Source organism: Telopea speciosissima, chromosome 10 (genome assembly GCF_018873765.1).
Source record: "Telopea speciosissima isolate NSW1024214 ecotype Mountain lineage chromosome 10, Tspe_v1, whole genome shotgun sequence".
In the NCBI taxonomy this organism is placed as follows: Eukaryota; Viridiplantae; Streptophyta; class Magnoliopsida; order Proteales; family Proteaceae; genus Telopea; species Telopea speciosissima.
In genome coordinates, this window is record NC_057925.1 from 37,276,814 (window position 1) to 37,299,463 (window position 22,650).

The following is a 22,650-nucleotide window of genomic DNA, read 5'->3' on the forward strand; positions in this document are numbered from 1 at the left end:
GATAAGTTTAGCAAGATTGTTACTTCTTGTGGTTTTACACAGTGCTAAGATTCTAGGGTGATTGTTTTGGTGGTTTATGTGATGTTATTATCATTTCTGGTAATGATTTGTCTGGAATTGAACATGTCAAATTTTATTTGCAGCAACACTTTCAAATGAAAGATTTGGGTATTCTCCGGTATTTTCTGGGTATTGAGTTTTTTCAGAGTATAAAGGGTATTTTTTTTAAAGAGAAAATATGTGCTTGATTTTCTGTTTGAGACTGGTACATTAGCCTCTAAACCTGTTGATACTCCTATGGATCCTCATTAGAAGCTTGCAACATGTGATGGTAAAGAGTTTGCAAACAAGCATCAATATCGAAGGTTGTGGGGAAAGCAAGAGAGAAGAAATATGATGACCTTTATGAAAAACTTAATACAAAGGAAGGGGAAATGCGATTTATTGAATAGCTAAAATAAGAGAAAGGAAGAGCAGAGATTTGGACCATGTTAGATGCATTAAGAACGAGGATGGGAGAGTACTAATATGGGATGGGGACATTATGGAGAGATGGGGTGACTATTTTTATAACCTACTAAATGGAGCTACCTTGACTGATAGGATGGAGCTGGAAGTGGAAAGGAGTAGTCATGTAGCCAACACACGTCATGGACACCTACAACGAGTTGGTGAGGTCGAAGTTAAAGAGGCCCTACGAAAGATGAAGGTAGGCAAAACACCGGGACCGGATGAGATCCCAATTGAAGTGTGGAAGAGCTTAGGAGTACGAGGGGTATCTTGGCTAACCAAGCTTTTTAACAAGATTTTGAGTACAAAGAAAATGCCAGATGATTGGAGGAGAAGCACTGTAGTTCCAATTTATAAGAATAAAGGTGATATCCAAAACTGTAATAATTATAGAGGCATAAAACTAATGAGCCATACCATGAAACTTTGGGAAAAAATCATTGAAGCCCACCTAAGAAGAGAAACTGATATATCAGAGAACCAATTTGGTTTTATGCCAGGGAGATCCACGACAGAAGCTATTTACCTTCTAAGGAGGCTTATAGAAATTTTTAGGACTTACAAAAGGAACCTCTATATGATCTTTATCGACTTAGAAAAGGCCTATGACAGAGTCCTTAGAGAGCTCATTTGGCATGTTCTAGGGAAGAGAGGGAGCTCAAGTAACTATGTGGATATAATTAAGGACATGTATGAGGGCGTAGTGACGAGTGTCAGAACTGCAGAGGGCCAAAGTAATGAATTCCCAATTACAATTGGGTTACACCAAGGATCAACTCTAAGCCCTTATTTGTTTGCACTCATCATGGATGATCTAATTAGGCACATCCAAGATGAGGTCCCTTGGTGTATGTTATTCGCTGATGATATTGTTTTGATTGATGAGACAGTGGAAGGGATTAATGCGAAACGGGAGTTATGGAGATCAAGTTTGGAATCAAAAGGTTTTAAGTTAAGCAAAACAAAGACAGAATATATGATGTGTAACTTCAGTTAAACCAGGAGAGATGATGAAGTGGTGAAACTTGAGGAGCGAGAGGTATGATGGATGAAGTGGTGAGGTGCATCGGGAGTGTTATGTGACAAATGTATGCCAGTTAAGCTTAAGGGGAAATTCTACAGGACAGTAATAAGACCAGCTATGACATATGGGGCGGAATGTTGGGCAGTTAAGAAGAGTAATATAGATAAGATGAGTGTAGCGGAGATGAGGATGTTAAGGAGGATGTGCGGCAAGACCAGGAGAGATAGAATAAGAAATGATTATATTAGAACCGATTTGGGAGTTGCACCAATCCAAGACAAACTCCGTGAGAGCCGCTTGAGGTGGTATGGTCATGTCCAATGGAGACCCCTGGATGCACTAGTTAGATGGAGTGACCAGATTCAGTTTGACGGAGCTAAAAGAGGTAGGGGCAGGCCTAAAATGACTATTGGAGAAGTGTTAAGAAAGGATATGCATGTAGTAGGGCTCGATCCTAGTATGACCTCAGATAGAGTTGTTTGGAGGACAAGGACCCATGTAACCGACCCCTTGTAGGAGGATGTTCCTAGGATGCTGCTTTGACTACTGCTTTGACTTCTTCCTTTACTTATTTTCCTTTTACTGCCTTTACTCCTTTTTTCTTCTTTTTTACTTCTCTTATTTTTCTACTATTGTCATAGCCTGTATCGGATCCATGTAGCCGACCCCATTTAGTTGGGATACGGTTATGGTTGTTGTTGCATCAATATCGAAGGTTGGTAAGCTTATTTATCTCACAGTGACTTGGCCATACATATAATTTGTAGTGGGTATTATTAGCTAATTCATGGAGACAACTAAGTTGGTTCATTGGAATGTTATATTTCGTATTTTACGAATCTTAAGGGTACTGCAAGAAAGGATCTCTATTACAAACATCGTGGACATGTTAAGGTTGTTGGCTACTCTGATGCTGACTGGGCTAGTGTTAAAGGTGATAGGAGGTCTAACCCTAGTTACTATACATCTGTTGGTGGTAACCTTATCACTTGTAGGAGTAAGAAACAAACTACAGTGGCGGGGTCTAGTGTTGAAGCTGAGTATAGAGCTATGGATCATACTGTAGCTGAGTTGATGTGGTTAAAGTCTTTTCTTCAAGAGCTTGGTTTTCCAACTAATAAACCAATTGACATGTATTTTGAGCATATTGGAGTTAGATTAATGTAGTCCTAAATTGGTAGAAGACCAAATAGGAGCCAGTAAACTAAGATATGTTATGAATAGGTAAATTGGCTAGGTTAAAAATAGGTTTTTTAGTGAAATTTGGGGCTAGGATTTGGATCGATTATTCTGAGTGTAGGGAATGAAATTCAATTCAGGTATGGTGTGTTTCTGGTTGGATTGGTTTGTGAAGAATTTGGGTAATGGGATGATCTCCAGAAATAGGTGGGATGTGGTGGTTTGAATGGGGTAATGGGAAAACAGCTTGGTTCAAGTATTCCAATTGGGCAGGAGAATACTTGATCTAGTTATGTGAAGGTGGTGTTAGCTGAATGGTTCGTTAAGAATTTTAGGAGATGGGATGGTTTCAAGAGATGGGTGGGAAAATTAGGGTTTCAGGATGGTTTGGAGGATTAGGAGAAGAATGGGTATGGGATGATTCAAACTTACTGTTGTTGCAAGGGCAGCTCAGTTGGTTAGAGGATCTTGAATAATTCTTAAGTCTTGATTTTGAAATTGAAGGAGATCTTCAAAGAATTTGAAGGAGAGCTTCAAAAGAACTACCCGGGCTTACCGTAAGGTGTCAATCGGATCAAACACCGATCCCACTAGCCTTCATCAAATACAAGACAAAAATCTTCAATGTAGAAGAAGAGCAGCAAAAGCTTTCATTAATATCAAAATTCGTGTTCAATACTTGCCCCCCCTTACAACCTTATATAAAAGACTAAAAAATAGGCTCCTACTCTAAAAAGGAAAGGTCTAACCCAATCCTTAACCTATTAGGTAACGTAAACTGACTAGAAAACTGAAATAGACTCAAAACAGAGTCCTAATCCAGCCCAACTAAACACTTAAAAGAAAACTACTAAAATCACTTAAATCGAACCATTGGTTGAACTGGTTCAATTTATGAACAAAAACACCAAAATAAAACTAAGTATGAAACTAAAATAACTAATCCCGGATGGAACCTAATTGTTGGAATATGTAATCCAGAATATCGTGGGGGTATTCTAGCCCTTTTGGGTTAGTTTTATTCTTAAGTTATTAAGTTTAAGTTGGCTATGTGGGTTTTAGTCCCACATCGCCTATTTCAGTCCCTTTATAACTTTCCCCTCTATTTATTACCTATCAATGAAAATAAGTTATTATTTTCTCTCATTCATTCTTTTCTAACCCACGATTCTGCCAACATGGTATCAGAGCAGGTCTGATCTAGGTTAGAAAAAGAGAAAAAACCCTACTCCATCTCTTCAATTGATCTCTCCCTTCTTCTCTCTTTCTCGGCTTCTCCTTCTTCTGTTTTTTTTCTTCTCATCCTTGTAAGGGGGCAGCACTAATAAGGTAAATACAATATCCAATGATTTAGTTGCTGCCCTCCTCCATTATATCTATTTTTTTTTTCTATTAAAAATTGCTGGAACCATCTCTGCAATTTGGAGTTTCCCAGAATTCTTTGGAGATCAGAACCTTATCATCATAGAAGGCTGTCCTTCGACCATTGGAGCTCCCGTTGCTATCTTTTCCAGCACCTTACTACCCTATTCCAATGTCCTACTTCCCTTTTTTCTTTTTCTCCATCTCTCATTAACCATTCCAGCCCCTACCCTAATCGATCTAAACTTGTCAGGTTTGAAAAACCCTGACTCCAATCGATTTTAGGGTTTCCTTTGATGCAGCTGAATTTTTTGGGGTTATTCCCTACTACTACAAGCCGTACTCGACCTAAGTTTGGACCCTTTCTGATGGCTGGATTTGTTTCTACAGCAAAACTTCCTTAACTTGGTAATTTGGTTACCTACTAAAAACCCTGACTTTCAGGTTTTAGTTTTTGCTAATTTTTGGAGGGCTGATTACTCCAACTACAAGGACCGCTCGACCTCAGTATTAGCCTCTTTCCAAGTGTTTGAAGACCCCTAACCCCAATCGATCCTCCTTTTCAGGGTTTTACAAAATCCTGACACATCGATTTTAGGGTTAGGGTTACTTGCTGCTGCTGAAGTTTTTTGGAGGTGTTTCTACCATCAAGAGGGACATTCTACTTCAACTATTCATGGCTTGAAGAAGTTCTATTACACAAGATAGCTGCTGCCCTATTTTTTCTGCAATTTTTGGTGTTTCTCCCTTTTGAAGATCAAGTCTCAAACACAAATAGAGATTGGTTATTCGTATTGGAGATCCATTGAAGCCGCAGAGGACAGTATCTATACAAATACATCATCAATCTTTGACAAGTCATTATCAATTTCTTTTTTTAAGCCCCTTTCCCTACAATCGATCTCAACTTTCAGGGTTTTTTACAAAACCCTAACTTTAATCGATCTTAGGGGAAGGGATGTCCTATCTTGCTGATTTTTTTATGGGACTTTTATCACCATCAGAGGAGTATTCGACCCAAGTTTCAACATCAATCATGGATTTATTATTGAAAAAATTCAGGTTCATCTTATGGCTCGATTTTTCCAATTATCAGCCTATTTTACTGATTCCTATGTGGCTGGCTACTTCAACTACCTATTGGGTCTGCTGAGTTATTATCTTATATTTGTTGGTTCTATTGATTGGCTTCTGTAAGCATGACTGGTTGACATGATATTGCTACCTTTATGTGGACTACTGCTGCCCTATTATTGAGACTGAGTATCCTTCTATTGGAGATCGAATTTCTTTCATTATTGAAGACTCGAATCTACTACCTTGGAGATCAGCTTATTTGGGATTACAATAGTGTGTTCCATGGTTATTGGTTGCAACTACGAACCTATTCAGTTATGTGAAGCTTTTCTGGTTCATATCCGGCCTACTTTGGAGCTTGGTCCTAGCATTGTTCACTAATTCAGATTTGATCCAAGTTTTTTTGTTGAAGCTTCTTACATCAATTGCTGTCCAGATATCTTCGTTAGTCCTATTTCGCATGTGGGAGTTTATAAATTGGAATTTGCACACTTGTTCTTCTTTGTTTGAAGATTGATCAAGCCTTGAAGATTGGAGTCTTTCCTTACTTCAAATCAGATCTGAATATTGGAGTTAGGTGTTTCTCCCCTGCAAGAGTTTCTATCTAAGGAGTTTGTTTGATCGTTTGAAAATGGTTGACAATTTATATGTTGCATTGTTTTTCTCCGTTATTCATTATCCCACTACTTTTTTTCACTTCACCACCTCCCATACCATACCTTTGGCATATACCCATAACCACTTTGGAAGTTTATGGTATTTTCTAAATTGCCATTTCTTCCTTATCCATTACCCTTGGCACCTTTTGGAAAATTCTGGAATATTATATTTTTGCACTATTTCTTACATCATCTCCATTATCTGTCCACGTGTACTACTACACGTGAGGGGGGGATTATGTACAATACACCTGCAGCCATTGCAAAAAGCAGAACTTGCAGGAACATTGGTGCAAAGTATTGAGATCAGTCTTCTCCACCATTGCTATTGGGTATCCTTCATTATTAGGTTGAATTGGCCGTAAGGGGAAGATGAAGAGTATTGAAGATGTTTGGTTATTGCCTGCCTATATGAGATTCTACAGTTGGGTTGATCATTTCTGCTACCTGATTTATTTGTTTCCGCTGCTTACTGCCCTAGTTGCTTATCTTCAAGATTATCAGTTAGAGATTCATCACTGGACAGCTGTTGAAGATTGGTGAAAGTTTGCTGATCAAGGCTGCCTAGGTTTTGGAGATCAATTATTTCAAATTCTTGAAGGTTTATTTGGGAGCTGCATTCATATGTCAAGTTGGATTCTGCTGCAACTTAGTTTCTTCCCATTTTGTTTAAGCTAGGCATTAGTACCTTGTATACGCTAACTTGAGGGGGAGTGTTAGCATTATTATGGAGTTCTTTTTTATTAGTTCAAGCTGGATTTTCCTTCTGCTCTTATTTGTATAATCCAATTTGAGGGGGAGTGTTGGAATATGTAATCCAGAATACCGTGGGGGTATTCTGGTCCTTTTGGGGTAGTTTTATTCTTAAGTTATTAAGTTTAAGTCGGCTATGTGGGTTTTAGTCCCACATCGCCTATTTCAGTCCCTTTGTAACTTTCCCCTCTCTATTATAAACAGAGGGGCTTATCTATCAATGAAAATAAGTTATTATTTTCTCTCATGCTCTCTTTTCTAACCCACGATTCTGCCAACACTAATTACCCATATTTTAGGCCCATAAAAGTGGCCTATTACATGGAAAACCCATGGGATCATAGGCCCAACATGTATATAACCCAACCCTAGACTTATTCCTAAGAAAACAAGCTTATTTTGGTTATGAATCTGCATCATAGGTTGTCATTTTGTGTAAGATGTTCTGATGAGGAAGGTGTTCTTCATTCCAATTGTTAGTTCTTTCCAACAGCTTCGTATTTTATTACCAAATCCTTGTTTAAGAGTATATTTCTTCAAGGTTATTCCAAGCTGGGCATGGCTGATATTTATGCTCCAACTTGAGGGGGAGTGTTAAGAGTTAAGTATTGCAGAAGTATTTCTGGAATAACTTATATTCCTTAGGGGTATATGTGTATTTCACATAATTTAAGGGTACATTTGTAAATATTCAGTTTTCATTATTAAAAATACAAGGTTATTGCTACCGATTAGAGGTACTGGCTATTCTCTCCAATCGGTAGCAACGTTTTTTCTTGTTTCCTCCTTTTTCTTCTTATAGTTAATACTGCTGGTTGTTAAGGTTTAAAATCTCGTTTCGTTTCGGTATTTCGGTTTGATCAAAATATCCGAAATACTCGAAATATTCGAAATACTCAAAATTTGGTATTTTTCCTACAAGGTTTCGATTTTTCGGTGGGTTTTAGGCTAAATTAAGGCCTGAAACTTCATGGAAACCCTATTTTAGGCTATATAAACACATGTAAATGTTTAAATTGCAAAATAGTCACCCAAAGTGGTGTTTTGGATTTGCAACCTTGATTGGCAGTATACGGTCGAATCCTAATGTATAACTTAGTTAATTACACTAGAGGACATAATAATTAATAAGCAATTTAAACAAGTAAATTCTCTGGGAAACATAAAGTCAATGACTCATATACGTCATAATATTAAGTACAATAACAGGATGACATCAATATCCTAATACAAGTCAACTAGTCATCAAGCGACTCAAATCTCTACTAATAATAATTATTGTGCCGTCCAAGATCGACCCAACTCATTGTCCGATGGAGCCAAGTACATTGTCCTCTGATTGTAGGACATATGAATGCCACGTCATAGTCTGGGAGAAGAAACGAGTATAGTCCTCTACAGTTGCCATGTAAATTCCATCATCAACATGCTGAAGCTAACCTATCCTAGGGTATGGGTCACCAAAGTGTGAAGAACTACCCATTGGTCCACTGTGATATGACAGCTCTGAGAGCATGTACGGATATGACTGGTGGGTTGGGTAGGAGAAGATGTCATCCACAAAAGATGATCCACTACATCCCTGTGAGTGGGAGTCGTACTCAAAACGGGGAATGGATGGAGAAGATATATGCTCTCCCCCTCTCCCCCAAGTCAATTGCCCATATGATTGTGAATGAGATGAACTTTACTCTGATGGTGCTGGAGATGGACTGCTCTCTTCGTGAAAAGATGGGGCACACCAATGCCCACTCGATCTGCTGTCCCTATCGCCAATACTCAATCCACCAACAGAGCTAGATAAGGTATCACTGTCCATAAGATCAGCTTGCCTACCAGTACCAGGAGGACAGAACTGGCCACGACTCCCTTCCGAGTAAGAGTTACGTGTGGCCGGTGTGGGGGCATGTGCACCGTGGTCTGTATCCTGTGTGGCATTATCAAATTGTGTTTCTCCGGTGAATCGGATCGGCTCCTGGTGCTCTTCTACCACATATTGCTCTCGAATTCCATCATATGCATCACCACCACCACCACCACCACCACCATCACCATCACCATCATCATCATCTCTACCAGTATGAGTAACTGGCGGTGAAGATCTGCGAGTCTGAGTCTGAGTCCCACCACCTGAGGACAGGACCAATCATCTTCCTCCTCATCAGCATTGCCACCTGTAGGCTGGAACGGTATGGATGACGCTTCCCGAGCGTGTACCTGACTCTCTTCAGCCATGAACTCATCTACATCCGCACCTATTTGTTCGACTAGGGTTAAATACGCGTACCCCCCTAAAATGCACCCAATATTCCTCGTACCCCCCTTAGGTTCTCACAAGTCCACGTACCACCCCTGAAAATTCCACGTACTACCCCTACTTTACCCCCTAAAGCCATTTAAGTCCACACCAGGTGTTAAATGCTAAAAAATGACCAAACTACCCTTTCTTCTATCTTTTCTAAAATATGAAAAGACCTAATTGCCCTGATCTATTTGCTAAAATTTGGAAAGACCAAAATGCCCTCATCTTCCCCAAATCATCATCTTCTTTTACATACCCAATACTACCACCACCATCACCACCACCACCGCCACCCACCATTAACACCATCACCACCGTGAAGCCCCACCTCTAGCACCATCTCCAACTCCTCCACCTTTACCGATTCCACCACCGAGTCCTCCTCCCTTGCCTATTCCTCCACCAACACCACCGCCCTTACCAAATGTAAGACCTTTGGATTATGTCCATTGATTAGGACTTCATGAGATTGAGAAGCTTACACGAACTTTACTGGTCAGAACATTCTGCTTCGCCGACTATAAATAGAGGAAATTGAAGGTCTCGTGCTTTCTACGGAATCCCAAGGCCCAAACATCACCTTCTGTCGTTGTGTGTTTCTCTTTCTCTTCCACAATTAAAAGGGTTTTGGTATATCAGAGAGGTAATTCGAATTTTTTGGATCTTCATTCATTCATCGATGATCTATGGGGTTATTTTGAGTTTCTTGCTTAGGGCTTCCGGCCGACCTTTGCTCTCTGATTCCTCTGTTCAGGTGCGTGTTTGATCCCCTCTTTTTCATTCTCAATAGATACATCTTCGATTAACGATCACTTTAACATCTGCAGTATGCTTTCTGTTTCTGATTTATATGGTTTTTTTTCCCTGTTTCGAATTGTGTTTTGTTTTTAAAATGTTGTTGGAACCTAAATTCGTTTCTTAGCTAATTTATTTGTGGTTTTAAAATTTTATTGTGAATCTGATTTAAAGTTGCAATTCTCTTTATTCCTCTTTTTGCTAATTTGTTTCATTTTTTAATACCCGTTTCTTTTCCGATTCTATTCGATCTTTTGTGTAGAATGTGGATAGATTAGTTTTGGATTTTTGGTATCTGATTCATGTCTTCCTTGTACTTTTAAGAGAAGGCTTGGCCTCTCACTATTTGTTTCTTGGTGGTTTCTTTCAATTTTCAGTTTGTTAAATTCTCATAGTTTGTTCAAGGGGGCGGAAGTAGGGCGTGCTGAGTGCTCACTGGTAACTGGAGGATAGATGTATAAAGAGTTATGAGATAGTGTGTTGTACATAGTGTTAACGGTTGGGTTATCTGCAATTGTGGAATTCGAGCAATTCTGTTTTATTTGAGAGGGTAAGATGCCATCATCTTATTTAAGAAGGTGACCCCTGAGCTGCGGTCTGGCATCCGGAGACTGATTGTAGGGCAACAAGTAGAGCTTCAAAGCTTTGTGGAAGTTCTTCTTGGGCAAGGAAAATCTTTATTTACGAATTCTGGGTTGTCTCTTGTCAGACCAATTTCAAGCATTGGTGAGACGCTTTGGTAAGGGCGGCGGTGTTGGTGGAGGAATAGGCAAGGAAGGGGGACTCGGTGGTGGAATCGATAAAGGTGGAGGCGTTGGAGGTGGGGCTTCACGGTGGTGATAGTGTTAATGGTGGGTGGCGGCGGTGGTGGTGGTGGTGGTAGTAGTATTGGGTATGTAAAAGAAGATGATGATTTGGGGAAGATGAGGGCATTTTGGTCTTTTCAAATAAAAGCAAATAGGTCAGGCCAATTTGGTCTTTTCAAATTTTAGAAGAGATAAAAGAAAGGGTAGTTTGGTCATTTGTTAGCATTTAACACCTGGTGTGGACTTAAATGGCTTTAGGGGTAAAGTAGGAGTGGTACGTGGACTTGTCAGAACCTTAGGGGGGTACAAGGAATATTGGGTGCATTTTAGGGGGGTACGCATATTTAACCCGTTCGACTATTATAGGGCTAGGCCTACCTTCAGCTTATTCCAACACTGGCTCACCTCTATCCCTTACCCAATCCACAATAGGATCTTAATCATTTGAATCCACCTGGAAAATGTCGGCGAGATCGATATTTTCCCTGATACCCTCCTATCCCATGCGTATGTGTTGCATCTTTAGCCTCCATACACCAAGTCAGATAGACATTGGGAACCCAATCTGTCTCTTCTCTTGGAGTGGATAAGCGAAAATGTACTCCACTTCCGTTCACAGCCGGATGCGGAACATGTCTGGGAGAGGACCTTGATTGCTATTTTCCTTAAATTCGCTGTCATACTCCTATACAACACCCCACCATTCAGCTGCATTACAACAAAAACGACATGTTATTTATATTTCGCAAGTTTCAATACATATGTAATTTAAAGCATAAGATATTGAATTGAGTAATGAGTACCAGCATCACTGCGTGTTCGGCGTTGCTCTGCAACATCGGTTCCAAAACTCCCCAATGCATCCGTAAAACTCTTCGTCTATACTCATTTGGAAAATATTTAAAATTAGTAATGACTCATTACTATTTATTAATTATATTCCAAATGATTTATAAGACTTGCCTCAGTGTTGCAGATAGTTTGTAATTTACTGTCTAGCTCCAACTTGGCCACTACTTTCTTTACTGCTTCAATAAGACTAGTATTCAACCCAAGCCTATGACTATATTGGTACTTGGGGTTCAAATAGTATGCTGAAAATTCACATTACATATTGCCGATGCCTTACTAGTTAGTAATATATCTTTCAAATTAACTTTAAAAGATGTAATTGCATAAAAAAAAAATATTCACCAGCCTTATGCAGTGGATGCATAAGTTGAAGCTTCCAGTGATCCTTGATAATCTTAAGGAAGTGTTTGCTACCTCGTGGATTCGCATTGTATACACTTTCATTCATCAAGTCTATAGCAGCATACAAATGTGGCATGGTTGGCGAAGCAAACATAGCTCTGAGTCTGGACTTCTTGGTCTCAATACTCTTGAGTGCAATGTAGTTTGTGGTGAATCTAATTATGCCTAGCCTCACCAAGTCATCCCCACACTTCTCGCTCACGAGGTTTAATGCAAACCCATGGTTGTATACAAAATTGGTCATTTGTCTTTCCTTTTCCACAACACTCTGTACCAAACTACCGATTCGATCTTCCCCATACCTTTCAGCATGAGGTCTATACAATGGGTAGCATAAGGTGTCCAAAGAAGCCGATACTTATTGTTAGTCATCAACCTCTCACCGGCCTTCTTGTAGTTGCTTCCGTTGTCCGTTACAACCTGGACAACGTTCTCTACTCCTACCTCTGTTACCACCTCCTTCAACAACTTGTAGATATATATTGCATCCTTTATCTGATTGAATGCATCCACAGATTTAAAAAATATTTTCCTCCCATCACAATGCTCCATAAAGTTGATGATGGACTTTCTTGTAGGACCAGTCCAACCATCATACATGATAGTCACCCCATAGCTCTCCCACATCCCCCTCATTTCAGCAATATAGTCCTCAAGCTCACTATTTTGTTGGGGCAAATAAACATTCATGATCTCATATGGGGTGGGCCCCTTATACCGTGGACCAGCCTAAGCAGTTGAATCTATCATAGTCTGATAAAAGGGGCATTGTGTAGTGCTTGTTGGGATGGTATTGTATAACATCCACTTAGCTATAGATTCCTTCTCCATCCCTTTCAAAATTTTCCTTGCTCCCTTTATCTTAGGCTGCTTGCTGCCTTTCTTCCTATAAACGCTAGGATCCTGGTGTAGTGCGAGGTCAACTTGTGGTGGTACTATTAGAGGTGGTGGAGGCGGAGCTGCCCTCGTACTCTGTGATCTCCTAAAGGGATTAGGCAACCTAGGCTGCCTACCACCTGCTCTAGAGTTACCAGCTCCTCCACTACCACCTACTCTCTGTTTCCCCTGATCCTCGTGATAAGTAGCTCTGCTCCTTAACTGTGTCCGTCTCCAATCCCTAGCCTCTTGCTCGGTCTGTATATCATTAGGCACATAGGCAAGATCATCACTATCATCATCATCATCATCATCATCATCATAATCAACATCATCGTAGCCTCTCACTGTACTCCTCACTGCATTCTCAAGTTTTACTCTTGCCTTCTCCCTCTGAGCCTTGCTCTTACTCCCTCTCTTCATGTACTCAATTACGACCCTAGATACCTCAACAGGGACCATATGACATGGGACCACTTTAGGAGAATTCCCAGCCTGATGTTGTTTGAGTCTAGTGGCCCCACCTCCCAAAAACTTCTGGTGACAATAATTGCACTGGGTTTTTCTTTTATCCCCTTCAATTGGCACTCCGTGCCCCCATGCAATGTCACCCCTAGTGCGCTTGGATGGTCTCTGCTCCCCCTGCCTCTGTCGCCTATCACGATCCTCCATAATCTGACTTGTTTACTGTTGCATGAATAAAACAATTAATTAATCACTGAAGCACATCAATTCTTTTAGTTTGAGAGCACTAAAACAAGTATATAGCTATTTAATATTTTTCCCCTAACCCTTATATTTTTCTCATATTTAAAAACAAATTTTAAAATATTTTCTAAATAAATATTGGCCTAGCACAACAAAACCGAAAATGATATGAAATGGACAGCACTTCCAAAACATGTAGAATTTACTTTCATATTTTTCATTAATTTTCAAATCAACACCTCATAATTTTCCTTATTTTTTCCTTTTTCTTTGAATTTTTAAATAATTTTCATAATTTCCAAAAATTAAGATAATTAATTATTGGCAGAAAAATATTTTCAACACTATGAGGCCCATAGATTGGTCAATGGTGTCTAACATATATTTAATTGATCCCCATAGAGTTTACATACCCCTATTTTTTCAGATTTTTGTTGTAGGAAAATCAAATTTTTGAAGCAAAAAAATAAAAAAAAAATTTATATACAGAAAAAAATGTCGACACCATGAGGTTGTAGATCGGCCTCCGGTGTCTAACATATAATAAATTCATCACTAACCAACATGTATTGATCATATTTTTTTCAAAAAAAAATTTTTTTTTGGAGAAAATGGTTTTCCCTGAAATAGTGGAAAGGCTTCACTGATGTGCTAAGAAGGTTCAATAATGTGTTTCCCAAGTGATTCCGGCGTTGGGCGAAGATTCGAAGAAGAAATCACAAAACACTAAAAACAAGTGAAAGAGGAAGAAATGGGAGGAAAAAACTTGGTCTGGTGAGCTCTGAGATTCACGAGGCCATGCACTTTTATAATGGGAGTTTATAACATCTTTCTGAAATTTCGGCGAGATGTTACAAACAATCGAAATTTTGACATATGTCCGTAATTTCGACCAAAATTTTGTCTTTTTTTGTTTTGAGGTTACAATTCGTTTCAACTTGTCGACTTGACTTAAATACTCGAAATTTCCAAGATTTCGACTGAGACAAAATGAAATTTTGTACTATGCTGGTTGTTCTAGGTCTGAAACTGTTAAATGGACAGTTGTTCCAAGTTTCTACGCCTATGTGGTGACTCTGGATGGCTTATGAATTGAATTGGTAGTTCACAACAATCTGCATTTATAGATGAGGATGGAAAAGAAGAGACTAGATTATTGTTAACAGTTAACACATTTCATTAACTATGTGAGGGATATGTAGATTCACAAACAATGTACAAGTTAGTTTCTCTAGACTAATATGACAGATGATATGGTTATACTTCTTACTTTCTATTCTCTTCTGTCATACTTTACTAGTTGAAACCAGGCTAGCATTTAGTAAGCATAATGTCGAATTTTTATAGGACTATTCATTTTTTTGAAAATTTTGGTGTCTTAAATTAGTCTAATAAATGTCAGAAGAGAAGTTTTTGAATCATTCTCGGGACCATTTTTTCTATAATTAAGTATTTTCAAGAAATGAAAAGTACCAAAACCTGCATTTGGAAAGTCCAAAGAGGCCTTTAGATGCCAAGATCACATGTATTAGAACTCTCTTTTAACTTGACACAAATGGGTCTTGCTCTGTTCCCGGAAAAACAGGAATGAAATCACTGTTTCTGTTTCATGATTATTATTTTTGAGAATAAAAAGAAATCTTTTTTGTAAAAACAATATGTTCTGTCAACATTGGGGCTTTTTTTAGGTAAAAAAACACTATAATCGTTTCCCGAAAGCAAGCCTGAACATGCTTGTGATATTGAATGGAGTGTCATCTTCCTTTGAGTATAAAAATGTGAACAATATTTTGATTTATAATTATTATTCATAAGTTGTGCTTGTTTGGACTGAAGTAGATGATGCATGTCATTCCAGGTATCTTACACTTCAGAAAATGTGGTGGAAGGTAAAAAGGCTGCAAAGGAAACCTTACAGCAAAGACTCGGTTTGAAGAGAGCAGACCTTCCTTTAGTAGGAATCATCACTCGCTTAACTGTTCAGAAAGGAATTCATCTTATCAAGCATGCAATTTGGCGCACACTTGAGCGCAATGGACAGGTTGTTTTCTCTCTATCTGCATCATTGATAAGAAGAACCAATACATTTAGATGTCTCGTGTGTTTTTCTCTCTAAAAGATACAATGTTTAGTGGCTTCTCACTAGGCAGCTGCTCAGTTTAATTCATCCTGACCATTCACTTTGTTTCTCTCCCTTCAGAATGCTAGCCTGACAATTGTGAATTTGTGTTGTCCTGTTTGATGTTATCAAGTGCGTTTATGATACATTTATTTACTGATAAGGAACAATGTTGTAATGGCAGGTTGTACTTCTAGGTTCAGCTCCAGACCCTCGCATACAAAATGATTTTGTCAACTTGGCAAATCAATTGCACTCTACACATGGCGATCGTGCACGTCTTTGTTTGACCTATGATGAACCTCTTTCACACTTGGTATACTCTCATTGGTTAGATGGAATCTTTTATGTTTGGAGTGTCACTTTCCATCTAATGATATAACCCCAGCAGTTACTAATCCATTCTTATTTTTATAGATATATGCAGGTGCTGATTTCATTGTAGTCCCCTCAATTTTTGAGCCTTGTGGATTGACACAACTTACAGCAATGCGATATGGTTCAATACCCGTCGTTCGTAAAACGGGAGGTATGTTGATACTTTTTGTTTCTCTGGATGTTTCCAGTGAATCTCCTGTTTGGTATTTTCTGTCTGAAATATTTGCTATTTTTTAGACCATTTCCCCCTCTCCTCATATAGTGACTTAAAACCTTGTTGGTGGATTCAATGTATTGAAGTATATCGAGCACGTAGAGAAGAGGAGAATCTCGATCAGAATATCGAGATTCCCTTCTCTTATGTGTCTTTCCTATTTTAGTTAGGATTGTCTAGTCGTAGTTTGTTTATGATTATTCTATTGTAACTAGGAGTGTTTCTATTTTAATTTCGATTTTTCAGGTTGTAACTAGGATTCCTGACTTACTTAGGAATTCCTCTTTTTGGTTGTAATCTAATCTATATAAATAAAGGCATGGTGAGGGAGACACTCAAGTTCGATCACCCCTGACTGCTCTCCTCTCTTCTCCCACTTCTTCTCTCGGTTCTGGTTCTCTTTATTTAATTTCGTTACATGGTATCAGAGCACAACCAATAACTGGTTGTTGCATCGATTTCTGGTTTGAAGGTCTTCTCAACTTCTTAAAGGGGTGCAGCACCCTATGCTGCCTACTGCTACTGATAAACCGTAGATGTAGTTTTCCATTGAAAACTAGGGTTATTATTGCTTACCTAGATCAATTGGAGATCATTACTACCTCACTGCTACACATATCATTGAGTTTTCTTTGAAGATTGGTGGATTATTTCAAGTTCTCTGGTTCTATCACACCTGCAGTACCCTGTTCAGGGTGTCTTATTGAAGATTGGTGGATTTTTTTCTATTTTCTGGTTATCTCATACCTGTGGTACCCTGTTAGGGGTTTCTCATTAACTTTTTTCTTCTCCAATTGATTTAATACTGGTTAAAAGGCTTTGCAAGTTGATTATTTGTCCTCTGCAACTCTCAGCCAAACTTCTCTGCTATTTTTTTGAGGTTGGTAAACCCTAACTCTTTCCCTGTGGTCCTTTTCTGGGTTATCTGTTAGAGTTACTAGTAGTTATGTTCTAAGGGTAGTTTGGGAACTAGCCTGTTAACTAGTTGCCCAGTTTTGTAATTTCTATCTTTTTCCCTTTTTTACTGTTTACCTCCTTAGGGAGGTGTATGTAATTCCTTTACTTCTACTAATGAATCAATATAGCTGTGGAGAGATATCTCTCACACACACAAGTTACAACCGAAATATTATTCCTCCATTCTCTTGTTCTCTTCTTCTTCTCCATCTTCTTCTCCTTCACTTACCTATAGTCCCAACCTAGAAACCAACTTGGTATCAGAGCCAAAAGGTTTGAGAGTCGTATCACCACTCTTTTCCACATTTTTTCCCTCTCTTTGAAATCTTTTGAGTTCTAGGATTTCAAAGAAGAGGTTCATATGTAAATCCTTTGCTGAAGTAATATGACATAGGTTTTCTACAACCTATTTGGTGATTGAAGATGGTCCTTGAGATAGTGTGGAGCTCCTTTGAAGTTATTTTCAAGTAAACCAATCAGCAGCCTAGGGTTCCGCCAGTTCAAGGTTGCAGACCATCTCAGTCCTTCTTTCGATATCTTTTTGGAGCTTGGAATAGCTCAATAGAATCGTACAAGGGTCCCTTCTATGCTCCAAGTGTGCCTCCTTGATGAATGAAGGTATTGTTCAAGCATAGCTCAGTTTCGTTGGAACTGTTCTGCTGCCCAGATTTCCGCCAGTTCAAGGTTGAATCAATGGCTCAGCTTCATTTCAGCATGGGTTTGACTGTTGGACCAGCGCATTAGGATCGTACAGGGGTCCTATTTATTGTGCTTGTGGTCCTCTTTGATGGATGAGAGCATCTTTTGAGCCCACCTCGGTTTCGTGGTGACAGATTTTCTCGCCGAGGTAAGCCCGATAATGTCTGTATTGTCCTTGTTCTTGCATTTAGGGTATGTTGGGCTTCTTGTCTGGTTGAGAAGTGATTATGAATATCTGTATGTGAGTATTGGAGCTTGTTTAAGCTGCTTTTTCTTATTGGGGAGTGTGGGAGTGAAGCTTTTTTTCTTGCTGGAATCTCTGTTTTGTGTGTTGGGATAATTTCTGTGGGTTGAGTGTGCACTCCCCCTTGCTGGCTGTTATCTGTTTATGGTCAAGTGCTATTTGCCATACACTATGGTTGATACACCTACATCTGAACTTGGTTCGGCTACCTCACAGCCTCTCCCCACAGCTCCTCCCGTTGTCTATGAGAATGTGCCTACACAGATTTCCTTTGTGAAACTTGATGGCACTAACTATTTGGATTGGTCACACTCCGTAAGGCTTTCACTAAGAAGCAAACGGAAACTTGGCTATATTACCGGTACCATTACCGCTCCTGAGCCTACCTCACCTACTTATGAACAATGGGAAGCCGACAATTCTACAGTCATGACATGGCTGATTTTCTCTATGACCCCTGAGATTGGACGGAGGTTTATAAGAAAGGAGACTGCCAAGGCCATCTGGGACAGTGTTTCACAAACTTATGATCGGGTGGGTGACTCTGCCAAGGTCTACCAGCTTCACCAAAAGATCAACTCCATGCGACAAGGTGATAGGACCATTTCTGAGTACTATAATGCCTTTCTTGGCTTCTTGGAGGAATATGATCATTACAGAGATCTTCACTTGAAGGACCCAGAGGATGAGGCTAAGGTCTATCGGACTCTTGAAAAAGAGCGTGTCTTTACCTTACTTGGTGGTTTGAATCCTGACTATGAGCCTATCAGACTTCAGATCTTAGGCCGGTCTCCCTTCCCATCTCTTAGTGAGGTCTGTAGTTACTTACAGAGTGAGGAGACTAGACGTGTTGCAATGGATCCAGCTTCTGTATCTTCTCTTGAGAGGTCAGCCCTCAACTCCAGTTCTTCCCGCGACACCCGTGGAGGTGGTCGTGGCCCGGGGCCTGGCCGAGAGGTAGCTAACACAGTAGAGACAGTGGGGGCCAATAGTGTTGGTAGGGACCGTTTTAAATGTGACCATTGTGGGAGAACTGGACACACCAAGGATCGGTGTTGGTCTCTTCATGGTCGTCCTCCTAGCACACGTAGTCGTGGTGGCCGTAGAGGGGGAGCCCGAGCTCACTCTGTGATGACTGAGGCAGATACTATACCGGATGACCCCACCTTTATGGCGACAGTGGTTCGACGGGTCATGTCACAGCTTAGCACATCTTCTACACCTTCTGTAGCCAGCTCCTCATCATCCTCGGCCTTACAGGTCTCTGCTTGACCTCTCACGTAGCCCGGTCTTGGGTCATTGACTCTGGTGCTGCGACCATATATTTGGTACATCCCATAATTATGATTCCTATACCATTTGCTCTGGTAAGGATAAGGTTAGAATAGCTGATGGCTCCCTATCCTCCATCTCTGGTAAGGGTAGTATTCCTGTAACCTCGTCTATTTCTCTTTCTTCTGTTCTTCATGTTCCTAACCTTACAGTTAATCTCTTATCTGTGAGTCACTTGACAAAATCTTTGAATTGCTCCGTCACATTTTTCCCTTCTCACTGTCTTTTTCAGGATTTGGTGACGAAGAGGATTATTGGTAGTGGACGTGAAGAGCAAGGCCTTTATTTTTTTGACCCTTTTCTGCCCACAGCTCAGTCTTATGTGTGTGGTCATACTGAGAGTAGTTCTGTGGAGTCTGTTATGTTATGGCATAGGCGTCTTGGCCATCCATCTTTTGTTGTAATGAGGAAACAATTGCCTCACTTATTTTCTTCTGTTGTTTCTTCTCATGTTTTTCAATGTGAACCATGCATGTTTGCCAAACATTGTCGTTCCTCTTATCCATATCATGGTAATAGCACTGTTGCTCCTTTTCATCTTGTGCACACTGATGTTTGGGGACCTTCTCCTACTACCTCTTTATTTGGTTATAGTTATTTTGTGTCCCTTATTGATGATTTCTCTCGTGCTACTTGGACTATTTTGATGAAACATAAAAGTGATGTTTGTGATGCGTTTAAAACCTTCTATCAGATGAGTCTTACTCAGTTTGACACCCGAATCAAAGTTGTTCGATCTGATAAAGGGGGGGAATACATGTTTAGTGGTCTCCAAAACTTCTTTACTGATAATGGCATTCTCCATCAACTAGCATGTGTTGACACTCCCCAACAAAATGGGGTTGTTGAGAGGAAGAATCGCCATTTATTGGAGGTCACCCGTAGTCTCTTGTTTGGTATGCATGTCCCCAAAACCTTTTGGTCCGCTGCTCTTCTCACTGCTTCTTTCCTCATCAATCGCATGCCTACCAAACTTCTTGACTACAAATCTCCCTTGGACATTTTATCTCCCAAAGTTTCAGCTTTCTCTCTTCCCCCTAAGGTCTTTGGTTGTGTTTGTTATGTGCATGTAAACAAATCTGCCCGCACTAAACTTGATCCCAAAGCTCTCAAGTGTCTCTTCCTTGGGTACTCTTCTACTACCAAGGGCTACAAGTGCTATCACCTTTCTTCTCGCCGGTGTCTTATCTCAAAGGATGTCACCTTCTTGAATCCCTTCCTTTCTTTGCCCCTTCTCAACATCCTCTTCAGGGGGAGAAGTGTGGAAGTGAACAGGCTGCTGATTTTCTTCATTCTCCTCTTCCTATCTCTCCTTTTATGTTTGACATTGGTACACACAGGACTGTGGATGTGGTTAATACTAGTGATCAATCTCAATCAGATGTGAACACAGAATTGGTGGTTGAAAGTGGTCCTAGTAAGGAGAAGGATTACCACATTAGATACAGAAAGGGTGAAGGCGTACATAATCAAAGAAAGCAAACCTACCAAGAGTCCTCTTTGGATCCAGATCCACATTTTGAGCTTCATCACTCTCAGTCAGGTGACATCCCTTCTCCTCCTTGTGATTTAGACCTTCCTATTCTTGTTAGAAAAGGGAAAAGAGCTTGTACTAATCCTATAGCCCAGTTTATTTCCTATGATGCTCTTTCTCCCACAAGTATGGCCTTTATTCTTGCTCTTTCTACGCTTTTATTCCCAGGAATGTCATCGATGCTATGTCTCGACCCAAAGTGGAGACAAGCTATGTCCGAGGAAATGATGGCCCTTGAGAAGAATGATACTTGGCAATTGGTGGACCTTCCTAAGGGACGTGTCCCGTTGGTGCAGATGGGTCTATACAATCAAATATAAATCTGATGGCAGTGTCGAAAGATACAAGGCAAGGTTGGTTGCCAAGGGATACAGTCAAGTCTATGGGATCGACTATCAGGAGACGTTTGCTCCTGTGGCCAAGCACAATTCTATAAGAGTCCTCTTATCCTTGGCTGCCAATAATGATTGGCCTTTATACCAGTTAGATGTGAAGAATGCTTTCCTTCACGGTGACTTGGAAGAAGAGGTGTACATGTAAACCCCTCCTGGCTTCAAAATGCCTTCAGCTGAAGGGAAAGTGTGCCTTCTCAAGAAAGCACTATATGGTCTCAAACAATCTCCCAAGGCATGGTTTGAGCGCTTCCGACAGGCTATTCTGAGAAATGGGTATTCCCAGAGTCAAGCTGATCACACTCTCTTTACCAAGCGGGGCAATGGAACTATCACAACCCTTATTGCTTATGTTGACGATATTGTGGTCACAGGGGATGATATAACTGAAATAAGTAAACTGAAAGACTACCTGGCACAGCAGTTTGAAATCAAAGATCCGGGTCCTTGCGGTACTTCTTAGGGATTGAAGTATCAAGAACCAAGAAAGGAATCAACATATGTCAACGGAAGTTTGTCCTTGATTTGTTGACAGAGACAGGGATGTCAGGCTGTAAACCAGCAAATTCTCCCATTGAGCAGAATCATAAACTGGGAGAAGATTGTGGTTCTCCTTTGGTTGATGCGGGAAAGTACCCACGGCTAGTGGGGAAGCTTATCTATCTTGCTATGACTCGCCCAGATATCTCCTATGCAGTGGGAGTGGTGAGCCAATTCATGCATGCTCCCAAGAGTGGCCACTTAGATGCTGTGTACCGCATTATTAGGTATTTGAAGTCTTCTCCAGGGAAAGGACTATTATATGCCAAACACAATCACTCGAGAGTGGAAGGCTTCACTGATGCTGATTGGGCTGGCTCCATTACAGACAGAAGATCTACCTCTGGCTATTGTACCTTTGTGGGAGGTAATTTGGTTACTTGGAGAAGCAAAAAACAGCATGTTGTAGCCAGATCTAGTGCAGAAGCACAATTTTGAGCCATGGCTCATGGTGTTTGTGAACTCATATGGTTGAAAAGGCCTGTTCAGGAACTGGGATTTGCTACTGAAGGCCCTATGAGACTCTATTGTGACAACAAGGCTGCCATCAGTATTGCCCATAATCCGGTTCAACATGACCGAACCAAGCACATTGAGGTTGATAGGCACTTCATCAAGGAGAAGATTGATTCTGGCCACATTTGTACTCCGTTTGTGCAGACTGGTGATCAGCTGGCAGACATCTTCACTAAAGCTCTTGCTTTTCCTCAGTTTAGTACACTCTTAAGCAAGCTGGGAATGCATGATATATATTCTCCAGCTTGAGGGGGAGTGTTAGAGTTATTAGTAGTTATGTTCTAAGGGTAGTTTGGGAACTAGCCTGTTAACTAGTTGCCCTGTTTTGTAATTTCTATCTTTTTCCCTTTTTTACTGTTTACCTCCTTAGGGAGGTGTATGTAATTCCTTTACTTCTACTAATGAATCAATATAGCTGTG

At 40.2% G+C, this 22,650-nt stretch overlaps 1 protein-coding gene across 1 annotated transcript in view; it reads left to right on the forward strand.

The window, feature by feature from the left end:
* Window positions 1-22,650, forward strand: part of LOC122643527 (starch synthase 3, chloroplastic/amyloplastic-like) — a 114,926-nt gene that overhangs the window by 85,903 nt on the left and 6,373 nt on the right. The window contains exons 12-14 of the mRNA XM_043837144.1: window positions 15,164-15,346; window positions 15,609-15,740; window positions 15,842-15,953. Of these exons, the coding sequence (XP_043693079.1) occupies window positions 15,164-15,346; window positions 15,609-15,740; window positions 15,842-15,953 (427 nt within the window). The remainder of the gene's footprint in view (window positions 1-15,163; window positions 15,347-15,608; window positions 15,741-15,841; window positions 15,954-22,650) is intronic.